This window comes from Vicia villosa, unplaced genomic scaffold (genome assembly GCF_029867415.1).
Source record: "Vicia villosa cultivar HV-30 ecotype Madison, WI unplaced genomic scaffold, Vvil1.0 ctg.004343F_1_1, whole genome shotgun sequence".
NCBI lineage: Eukaryota > Viridiplantae > Streptophyta > Magnoliopsida > Fabales > Fabaceae > Vicia > Vicia villosa.
The window spans coordinates 68059-78891 of NW_026706416.1; the positions used below are offsets into that span (position 1 = coordinate 68059).

The 10833-nt window shown below is 33.4% G+C and overlaps 2 protein-coding genes across 22 annotated transcripts; one reads left to right on the forward strand and one right to left on the reverse strand.

Annotated features, from left to right (window-relative positions):
• Positions 1 to 1777: 1777 nt before the first annotated feature.
• Positions 1778 to 5836, forward strand: LOC131641980 (stromal processing peptidase, chloroplastic-like). 21 transcript variants are annotated; one of them, XR_009295699.1, is made up of 7 exons: positions 1778 to 2073; positions 2158 to 2237; positions 2718 to 2762; positions 3157 to 3258; positions 3902 to 4042; positions 5053 to 5256; positions 5428 to 5836. XR_009295699.1 is itself a non-coding variant. In XM_058912268.1 (7 exons), the coding sequence occupies exons 3-7, from the start codon at positions 2745 to 2747 to the stop codon at positions 5452 to 5454; spliced, it is 468 nt and encodes a 155-aa protein (XP_058768251.1). In that variant the 5' UTR covers positions 1778 to 2095; positions 2158 to 2237; positions 2718 to 2744; the 3' UTR covers positions 5455 to 5836. The 21 variants fall into 21 exon arrangements, 7 of the variants coding, with proteins under 7 accessions (XP_058768251.1, XP_058768249.1, XP_058768252.1 ...); XM_058912268.1 differs by lacking the exon at positions 3902 to 4042 and adding an exon at positions 3718 to 3834 and having other exon boundaries at positions 1778 to 2095; XM_058912266.1 differs by lacking the exon at positions 3902 to 4042 and adding an exon at positions 3718 to 3834.
• Positions 5837 to 8702: 2866 nt separating this feature from the next.
• On the reverse strand, positions 8703 to 9598 carry LOC131641981 (thioredoxin H-type-like). The gene is made up of 3 exons (XM_058912275.1): positions 9444 to 9598; positions 9099 to 9221; positions 8703 to 9017 (listed from the first exon to the last, which is right to left on the reverse strand). The coding sequence occupies exons 1-3, from the start codon at positions 9528 to 9530 to the stop codon at positions 8889 to 8891; spliced, it is 339 nt and encodes a 112-aa protein (XP_058768258.1). The 5' UTR covers positions 9531 to 9598; the 3' UTR covers positions 8703 to 8888.
• Between the last annotated feature and the right edge of the window lie 1235 nt (positions 9599 to 10833).

The following is a 10833-nucleotide window of genomic DNA, read 5'->3' on the forward strand; positions in this document are numbered from 1 at the left end:
GGAGTGGTCGCACTTGGATGCCAACGGGGCATCGGGAGGCATTCTAACGATGTGGAAAAAGGATCTTTTCAATCTTCTCTTTAGTTTCCGTGGCGAGGGCTTTCTTGGTCTTTGCATGGAGAAAGAAGGAAACCTTATTTACTTTGTGAATGTTTACGCTTCTTGCAATCTTAATGTGAGGAAAAGGTCTTGGGATAAGTTAAGGGAGTTCAAAAACAACAATACTAAAGGCTCTTGGTGCATTGGAGGGGACTTTAATTCAATTACTTGGAAGAGGTGATTTTTGCTTGGTAGAAAAGATGAAAACTCTCAAAAACCGGTTAACTTGGTGGAACGTAAATGTGTTTGGGTGGATAGACCTCAAAATAAACAACGATGGGAAAGAGATGCATTATTTAGATAACGAGTTTGTTCATTTTGCAGGTAATGTTTCGGAAGATGTTGTGGTGAAAAGATCAAAAGTGGCGGAGGACTTTTGGGACAACATTAACAAGAAAGAAGGAATGCTTAGATTGAAGTCGAGACAACTTTGGCTTTCCGAAGGTGACGATAACACTCGTTATTTTCACAATTCTTTAAAAGATAGAAGGAGAAGGAATTCTCTTTGTTCCATTGCCACACCGGAGGGAAGATTGGAAGGAGTAGACGACATAAAGGAGTTCACTTTCAAGCATTTTGAAAACTTTTTTAAAGAAGACAATCACTTTAGGCCAGAGCTTAGAGGGAACCATTTTAACTCACTATCTTCGGAAGAGTCTTTGGTCTTAGAGAAACCGTTCGAAGAAGAAGAGGTAAAGGATGCCATTTGGTCGTGTGATGGAAACAAAAGCCTGGGGCCGGATGGTTACACTTTGGAGTTCTACAAGAATTTTTGGTACCTCATTAAAGAAGATGTCATGAAGTGTTGCAATGATTTTTATATTAAAGGTACTCTTGTTAAATCCGTTACTTCTTCCTTTCTTGCTCTAATTCCTAAAAGGAAGAATCCACAAGACTTGTTTGAATACCGACCAATTTGTCTAGTGGGGAGCATTTACAAGATCATATCAAAGATGTTAGCGGTGAGAATGAGAAGTGTTGTGGATAAGTTAGTTTCTATCAACCAAACCGCTTTTGTCCCGGGTAGAAGCATGATGGATGGGGTGCTCTTGGTTAACGAAATTCTCGATTGGGCAAAAAAGAAGAAGAAGGGGTGCTTATTGCTTAAAGTGGACTTCGAAAAGGCCTATGACTCGATATCGTGGAATTACTTAAGATGGATAATGGTGAGAATGGGATTTGGCAAAAGGTGGTTGAAATGGATGGAATCTTGTATCTTTAATAGTCATATGTCCGTGTTGGTGAATGGAACACTAGTACAAAAATACCTTTTTAGCAGAAGTTTTTAAGTCAGTTCACCTGCCACCTGACTTAAGAAGTGATGCGGTGGCAATTTCGTAAATATTTGTAACTTAGTTAGGTCGGGTGCATTTAAAACTGACTTAACAAAAATTAAATAAAAACATATAATTCACATTAAATTTCTTAAGTCGCTTGTGTTTATTAACTGACTTAAGAAGTGTATTTATTAAGTCACGTGTATAACACCTGACCTAAGAAGTTTTATATATTTCTAAAAAAAATTAAATTCTAATGTGTTTCATGAGGGATAGAACTCGATACCCTTCATAAAAAAGTTTTATATTAAATTATATTTATCAAAAATAAAATAAAAAATAAAATAATCAATGTATAAAGAAACGCACCATTCATTATACACAAAAAAAAATCAAAAAAACACGTTTAAACAAATTATTTTCCGGTTTTTACCTTTCTGCATTTTTCAAACCGTTTCTTCTCCCCAAACTCATCTAAATCGTGGCCTCTCAGAGATTAAAAAATCCCAAACTCTAACCCTAACAAAAATTGAAAAATCCCTCAACCAAAAGAGAGCTCTACTGGGTACGATTCTTTCCACAATTTCTAGCCCTAACCATTTCTTCCAAATCATATGAGCTTCATCTTCTTCCCCTGTGTACAATTCACCGTTCTTGTACAAGCTCTCAATCAATTATGAGCTCTTCTTCAACTTACGTACGAGCTTCCTTCAACCTGTGTAAGTTCTCCTTCGATTTTCTCTTTTCTCTGGCTACGAATCTAACCCTTTCTTCTTTGTAGGTCTCAAACCCTAACAATTGAAGACTTTGGTTGTTCAAAATTTCTCAAACCTCAAAGGGTTTTCGAACCTTTCATTATTAGTAAGTCATTTTTTCCATTTTGAATTTGTTTAACTGCATAATAGCTTAGCTTTCTCAGCACTGGTATAATTATTAAAGACATCGGTAACATACAAGTAGTACGCTAGCGACGATTCTTCAATTTCCTTTGTTTCGTTAACTATATTTCATGAAATTTTTTGACTGTGAACGTAACTAACTTAGGGATTTTGCAACCTTGATAAATTCTCGCTAATACAAAATTGCGATAATCATGTGAGTGAAGGAATATTCTGTGTATAATTTAATCAGGTTAATGTTGCATGTTGTTAATAGTATAATTGTATTCCCTATTCCTGCATTTTTATCAAGTTAACATCCACGTTAAAACTTCTTCATTAACATTTTCAAACCGCATATACTATTTCCCAATGAGTATCCTTCATTTTTATTGTATATAATTGTGATTAGGCACTGTAATTCTTTAGAATTATTTGTTCATTGGTGAATCTTGTTTGTTAGGATTTTGATGATCTTCTTCCATCTGTTATGGATGCCCCAAATGAGGTACTCTTTATTTCTTATCGTATAAGCCACTTATAATTTCGTAGAAATGCATAGATTAGATGTGATTGGGTGTTTCATCTGATCTAGATACTATATTTTTGATTTGAACCTACCTGAGCCATCTTTAGAGGCAGTTAAGTGGATACTATGGTAAAAGATGGCTACAGTAATTCTAAGTTGTCATCAATAGTCATTGGTAAAAAATCCATCCTATCATTGGCATTTTTAGAGTTTGTTGTATCGTGCTGCTGTCTGGGATTATTCTTTATTCTGCTTCCTTTCATAATTCTTTTTTTACCATGGTATCCTCTATTGTGTCATAGTTAGTTAGTACGTGTAGATAGTGATGTGTGCTGTCTCATTCCATTAATTATTTTATTGAAATCTTATCCAGATTCCAGTGAATAGGGTTCAAACATACCGCGATTTGTGTATTGTCTTGATGAAAATAATATTTTTGTCAGCTCTTTATTTTCTTATAAATACAAGATATAAGGTGAGACGAAGTCCTTCTTTTCTGCTACAATACTATGCTCGATCACATGTTTCTAAATGTCTATTGGGAAAACTCATATGGCATCCATTATGTGATATCTCATATTTATGCACTTTTTACATTTATATTTTGGTATTAGTAAAATACTAGTATGGTTCAATTCCTCTGGGGCAAGACTTTTGTTCCGCACCTTTGTTATTTACAAATATACCCTTGTACCGAATGGTGCTGCAAAAATTATTTGTTTTTGTCAATACTTCTAAAGAATAATAAGTAGAAGAAATACATGTGAGAGAAATTAAACTCATGTGAATATTGGATACATCAATTAAGTTATTTAGCTATATTTTTCTGTACTTAATGATACATACAAAGGTCACCAGTGTGTGTAGCGTAGAGTCAATGCTCAGATCATAGTTCAATCTCAAAGTCACTCTAAAACAAACTTTTGTTTGGCAGTTTGTAAGTGTTATCGTTGGCGGTCCATGGTGGAGAGCCAAAATCCTGTCATCCCGGCCGCTTTGCGGCACCATTATTGCAAATTATGGCGGAAAACCCTGCAATTTGATAAAACTGGTTTGTAATTTATCGGATAGTCTATCTCTTAGCATCTAAATATGTTATCTTTGTATGAAATTTACAGAGTTCGATTCCACCATTCACATTAGACTTCAGTTGAATTGTATCATAGTAATTCTGGAAGGAAAGGATGTAGTGATGTACTATAACCATAACTGCAGAACCAAAGAATTGGCAAAATGCTATTAGAGTTGATGTTCATGAGGTTTGGTTCCTCTGTTGTGCTTTACCTATCTTTTCAATATTACAATTTCTAATTTTGTTTCCATTGCTTGTTTCAGTTGTTAGTTATTTTATGTTCTACTTTGTCAATAGTCACAATACTCTTACAATTGTCCCCTGGGTCCATATCGTCAGAAATGCATAGGGAAAACTAAATTGTTTTGGTTAAGAATTGCTCGAAAACTTACCTTTACAACATTTGATCTATTATCATAGTCTAATGAAAACTTGTACGATGTAAGTTCGCAGCCTTAAAGAGTTTGGTGTTACTCAGGGTGAATTAACCCGCTATCTAGATGCCCTTATGAAATATACTCGCTATTGCCGGGACAATTACCCTTGACGAGTATTTTCACTTATGGTCATTGGACATTGTATAACTCTTTATAATGATTTAAACCCCTTACCCTTTTGCTGTTGTTGACTGTTATTTTATTCCCGCAACTTATAGATGCAATGCAAGTCTCTTTTGGAGGGCACAACTTGAATGATTTTCTAAGAAAATTAATTAATACAAAGTTGTGCGTCAGTAGTAGACTATATAGACAGAACTAAATAAATACTATTTCATTGCTTTTCTAAGAGAAGCCTCAATTTCACATTAACTAATGACCTTCCCTAGTAACAAGATAACGTACAATAATTACAAAAGTGCTATGTAGATTATCTCTTTAATTTATAATTTTTAGTACAGCCATTTCAACTATCCTGGTAAGAAAGATCAACTACTCTTCCTTTTTTTAATGATTTCCGCATTCCTTATGTGTTGTAAATTAGGTGCTAGTTTCTATCACAATTTTGGTATTATGGTTGTTTTGGCTTCATTTCTCTTTTTTATTGTAAAATTATATTAGTCAAAATGAGGTAAATATATTATATTTTGATTTTGATTTTGATTTTACTTTAATTAGTATATTTGAGTTATTTCATAGAACTTCATATTCAAATTTTGTGTAACTTATATTTATTGATTTTAAATGTCTTTTGGTGTAGGTTAATTTTGTTGGTGCTCAGGTGTTAGAATTTATTGCTGATTTTGGAAAGCCTTCTACACCCCTTCCTATAGAAATTGTTGCTTGTGTTCCGAAAAAAGTTCACATCGAAGGAGCTGGGGTAATAGAATTCAAGATATCATCAACTGAAATAACTGATGTTATCAAAGCTGGATTGGATAACCCTATAGAGCCAGAACCCGAGGTACCTTTTTCTTTTACATAAATCCTCATTAGTTGGTCTTGATTTGACATTAGAAATATTAAGTTAGCCACTGGATGATGACTTGTCTATTGGTATTTGGTACTGTGTGTTTGAATTATATTTAAATGTCGATATAATAGTTTAATGTTATGTCAACATTTATTTATTTAGATATATCAGGATTCAAATTCATTTTAAAAAGATGAAGCAAAAAAATGTTCAAGAATGCTGTGCAAAAATGATATTGGAACATATTGAAGCAGAAGCAAGTGCAGACAATGATATGAATTAGGCGCAATTTTGTGTTGGATGTTGGTGGTTGGCTGTTCGGACAATGATATGATCTTTTCTCACCAGTCTTTAAGGTTTCTTGTTTTGATTATATTTTGATAAGTGCGCAATTGTTGTTTCAACTTAGTAGTTACTCTGGTTTATGCTTTTTGATAAGTATAGTGTTATCTCTTTAGAGTTTACATTTTAGTGCAACTGATGTTACCTGTTAGCACAATGACCATGTACCTATTTTGATTACAATGATGTTTTAATTTATTATAACAATATTTTTACTTCTATGGTCTTATTTTGAAGTCTGGGTGAGATATATGGAAAAAAATTATATGGTGTTGTGTTATTATTATTATTTTGTCTGCTATTATGTTGATCTGTGTGATGATTTGTTGTTGTTGCTGTTAGTCATATATATATATATATATATATATATATATATATATATATATATATATATATATATATATATATATATAGGTGCCATCCAAAAAAAAAAATAACGCCACTATAAAAAAAAACCTTGTTAGGTCGGTTAAATATATTCGATTTAAAAATGGAACTTCTTAAGTCGGGTACAAGTGGGATTAGTATTATCTGAAAGTTTATACTTATTAAGTCGGTCCCTGATAAGCCGACCTTATAAAACTTTCTTAAGTCAGGTCTAAATCCGACTTAAGAAGTCCAAACTTCTTATGTCGGTAGTTCTTAGGTCAGGCTTGGAACCGACTTAAAAAGTCATTCTTAACCGACCTAACAAGCGTTTTTTCTACTAGTGGAAGCGCTACAAGAGAGTTCAAGGTTCAAAGAGGCTTAAGACAAGGTGATCCCATATCCCATTTCTTATTCGTCCTTGCTATGGAAGGTTTAACCGCTTTAACTAAGAAAGCGGTGGAGGTAGAAGATTTTAAGCCTTTCAAGTATGGAGCAAATGACTTTGTGGACATCCTATAATTTGCGGACGACACCATCATCCTAGGAGAACCCACTTACGATAATCTTTGGAGTTTAAAAGTGTTGCTAAGAGGTTTCGAATTGGTGTCCGGGTTGAAGATCAACTTCCAAAAAAGTAACCTATTTGGAACTCATGTTGGAGATGGGTACTTTAAGGCCGCAACTTCTTTTCTTACTTGCAAAAAAGGAAGCTTCCCGTTTAAATTTCTTGGCATTTGGATAGGAGATGGAGCACACAAGAAAAAGGTGTGGCAAGAGGTGATTGATAACATAAAATCTAGACTCTCCAAATGGAAGGGTAGGAACATATCTATAGGAGGAAGGGTGACTCTCATCGGATCCGTGCTAAATGCTATCCCAATATTCACCCTTTCTTTCTATAAAGCTCCGAGCAACACTCTTCAATCTATTAGAAGCCTTCTTAGCAATTTTTTGTGGAGCGGGAATGTGAAAACAAGGTGCATCCATTGGGTAAAGTGGGAGAATATATGCAAGCCAAAAGAAAAGGGAGGGTTAGGCATAAGAGATGTGGGAGAAATGAACAAATCTCTACTTCTAAAATGGAAGTGGAGAATTCTTAAGAAGGATAAGGCAATTTGGAGCAATTTCCTCCGTTTGAGGTATCATAAGCCGAAGATAAAAGTGTTGGCTTCGACCAAGGAACTTCTAAATCGGGATGACTCTAGATGGTGGAGAGATGTGGTTACCAATCACTTCAAAGAGGATGATTCCGGAGAAGGATTTACCGAATGGGTCAAATGCGATTTAAAGAGAGGTAACAACATTCTTTTTTGGTATAGTTGTTGGTTGGTTGACAAACCGCTTCGTGTTTACTTCCCGCACTTGTTTGACCGCACAACAAACAAACTATGTGTGGTGAATGACATCATAAGATCAAACAACGGGGAAACTTGGTGGAATTGGGGAGTAATCTTTGGAGATGATGTTTTGATGCATTTGGTTCCGAATACCGCACTCACTAACACGGCCGCTTCGGGTATGGCAATAGGGGAAGATCTTAAGGATTTATGCGAGCTCCTTCAAGGTGTAGAGTTGGACACATCGGCAAAGGATGATTTTCATTGGAATCTCACATCTAGCGAGGATTTCACCGTGTCTAGTGTATCGCAAAAGGTGTCGAGTGCAAAAGAGATAGCTTGGACAAGCTCCATTATCAAGTTGGTGGATGTTATTTGGAAGACAACAATTCCGACAAAAATCAAAATTTTTGCTTGGAGATTCTTCATCAATAGACTTCCGTAGAAAGATATTCTTGTTAATAGAGGTGTGTCTACTTTAGATTCCATGGATTGCCCTTTTTGTACTATTTTTCCGGAATCGTTGGATCACCTATTTTATCAATGCCAAGTAACAATTAAAGGAGGTATGGAATAGAATTATCTTGTGGTTGGGCAAGGATGTTAATTTATCCCAAGAGGATTTCAAGAGCTTCGGGATGATCCAAGAAAAGGTGAAAAACAACAAAACCAAAGTGATCATAAACTCTATATGGATAGCTTTAATTTGGTGCATTTGGAATATGAGAAACACAATCATATTCGATAGCGGCATTTTTAGTCATGAGGAGGTGATTTCTAATATTATGTTTTTCTCTTGGAGATGGGTTAGTAGTAGGGAACCATCGCGGAAGACCAATTTTTACGATTGGTACAAATTCCCTTTACAATGTATCTATCATTTTTAACATTTCCTTGATGTAAGGGTTGCACCCCTAGTGCCATTTCTTATATTCCATTGCTTATTAAAAAAAAAAAAGTTTTGGAATTGGAATGTATGACTAAGTGCCAAGTATGGATCAATGGGCATAGCATAAGAAAATTCTTGATGGCTTATGCAAAAGGTCACTATAATTCTATTCTTATAGCTATACTTAAACATTCAAGCCTACAAAGTGCCAACTTTGTTAATATAGCCTTTTTTTGTACAACAATGTCATTTTGTGTGCATGACTCTCATTTTATTCTCAGTAGGCTTAAGAAAATGAGTGATTGGAAACTACTCATAATTAATTCTTAAAATGTTCGAATGAATTTCAAATAGTAAATTTTCATTATTCATTCCAAGACACAAATTTCAACAATTGATTTTAACAAAAAAAATAATAATAATATATTTTTTTATTTTTGGATATATATGATGGATTATTTACTTTAAAACCGATTTAAATTGTGCCGCAAACATCTGTAATTATTCGAACTAACGTGATTCAAGTTCTAGCACACAACACAAAGATTTTATTCAAATATCAAACCATGATCTACATTTAGAAATTCCGGACCATACTCAAAACGGACAAACTGACATTAAAATAGCAAAATGCAAACTGAATTAATTCAAATAAAGTTTTGTTCATATATATGATACATGACCCTTCAAGCATGCTTGGCTATTTTCAAATGCAGTTCACTCTTGTTAGCACCCACAAATTTGTCCACTTGCTCTCCTTGTTTCAAGAACAGGAATGTTGGCATAGCTTTAATTTCACACTCGTCACTAACAGTCTGAAAAAAAATATCAATGTAATTATTAGTTGCAGGATTCTTAGTTAAAAACAATATTATTTTTAAGTAAATATTGGTTACCTTCAATTCATCCACATCCACCTTAAGGAAGGTGACATTTAGAAACTCTTTAGCATACTCTTCAAAAATTGGGCTCATTAAACGACATGGCCCACACCAAGTAGCAGTAAAATCAACAACAATCTGTAAATGTGATGATTTCCATTTAAATTAGGAAGCATGGATATCCTAAACACACGACATCCATACTGATACGACAACACTAATAATAATTTAAAAAAATAAATAAATTAAACTTAATTATAATCTAACACTGGCACAACACGGACAGAAACACGATTTTTTTCAGAAATGTCGTTGCTAGAAAAATAGAAGAGAAAGTGTGAGGGTAATAACAAAACTAACCAGTTTCGCGGAGGTATTTCCTTTTTCCATATGATTCTTCCAATCCTCCACGCTGTGAATACTGATCACTTCTCCCTCTTCTGCCATTTTTTTCTTTCTTTGATGAAATTATGCCTTTGACTTCAAATGTTTTTTTTACTATGATCTTAAAAATACATGCTCTATACCTGTTATATACTGTAAGATTTCAAATTAAAAATTGATGAAAATATGTCACATGCGTTGTCACATTACCGTTGACTATCACTGCATTCATCATCACCGGCACGTCAATTCACGACTGCAATGTTTATTATATTTTAATATTATATGTTAATACAATAATATTCAGTGGTTCTGCCTTAGGTGGCAAATCCTAAAAAAGATAAAAAAAAAAAATAAACTGCATACCTGAGAAAGAATGAAAAAACACAATACCTCAGGGGTGCTTCTAGGATAGTGAATGGAACCACAAATTAGGATTTTTCTTTGGCCATTGATGAGAAGAGACTTTCTATCATAAGTAACATTGCATTCACAATCCAAAAACAAAACAAACAACATCATTACCAGTAGTAGCTTTGAAAATGAAGTAGAGTCCATTTCTCAAAGAAGAAGAAGTCGAATAGTGAGTGAATGAGTATGGAGCAGTGAGTATTATGATGCTACAGCTACTTAGTTATTGACTGCTTTTCCATTTCCAAACCACACATGTTCTTTACTTTTGATGTGAAGATACCTTACTTAATTGTGTATGTCAGTTTATCAGTATTTATTGTAGGAGAATTGAAAGGAAAAAAATGGAATTGTTATTTTGAGAGAACCTTTGGGTTTGCTAATGATGTTTTTTGTTGACGAATTGGTTTTGTTAGTGGTACAAAATGACGTTACTTTGTTAGTGTTTTTGGATTGAAGAACATCATTATCTATAATATAAAAATTAGTAGTCGTGAAAAGTCTACAATATTTTTATTTGATTTTTTACCACCACATTAAAATTGTGGTTATTTGGTCTTTGCACAATAAAATTCTTAATTTTATTATTAAAATAATACAACTCTCATATTTTATTAAACTATCCAAATATTTCTCTATTCTCTATTTTTTTCTCTTTCATTATTTTCTCACATTTTTTTTCCAAAATGGTATTTATGATCGAAATATTTTTTAGTCAAAAATAGTATACGGAAAAAATTTATTCGAAAAATCTATTATTGATCTAAATATTTTTATATATGAAAATTTAATAATGATCCAAATATTTTTGTAAATGATACCTAAATAAAAATAATATTTATATACAGAAATAATCTATTATTTACGAAAAATGGTATTTATGATCCAAATATTTTTTATTCAAAAATGGTATACGGCAAAAAATTTGCTATTGATCTAAATATTTTTATATACG

What these genes read in the sequence shown, in the direction of transcription:
- LOC131641980 (XM_058912268.1), top strand. An exon ending in TTATAAATACAAGATATAAG is followed by an intron (nt 3,259 to 3,717) that starts GTGAGACGAAGT and finishes TTTGTTTGGCAG; the next exon opens with TTTGTAAGTGTTATCGTTGG. An exon ending in CCTGCAATTTGATAAAACTG is followed by an intron (nt 3,835 to 5,052) that starts GTTTGTAATTTA and finishes CTTTTGGTGTAG; the next exon opens with GTTAATTTTGTTGGTGCTCA.
- LOC131641981 (XM_058912275.1), bottom strand. Translation starts at nt 9,530, where the DNA reads ATGGCAGAAGAGGGAGAAGTGATCAGTATTCACAGCGTGGAGGATTGG. An exon ending in GAAATACCTCCGCGAAACTG is followed by an intron (nt 9,222 to 9,443) that starts GTTAGTTTTGTT and finishes TCACATTTACAG; the next exon opens with ATTGTTGTTGATTTTACTGC. An exon ending in TGGATGTGGATGAATTGAAG is followed by an intron (nt 9,018 to 9,098) that starts GTAACCAATATT and finishes ATTTTTTTTCAG; the next exon opens with ACTGTTAGTGACGAGTGTGA.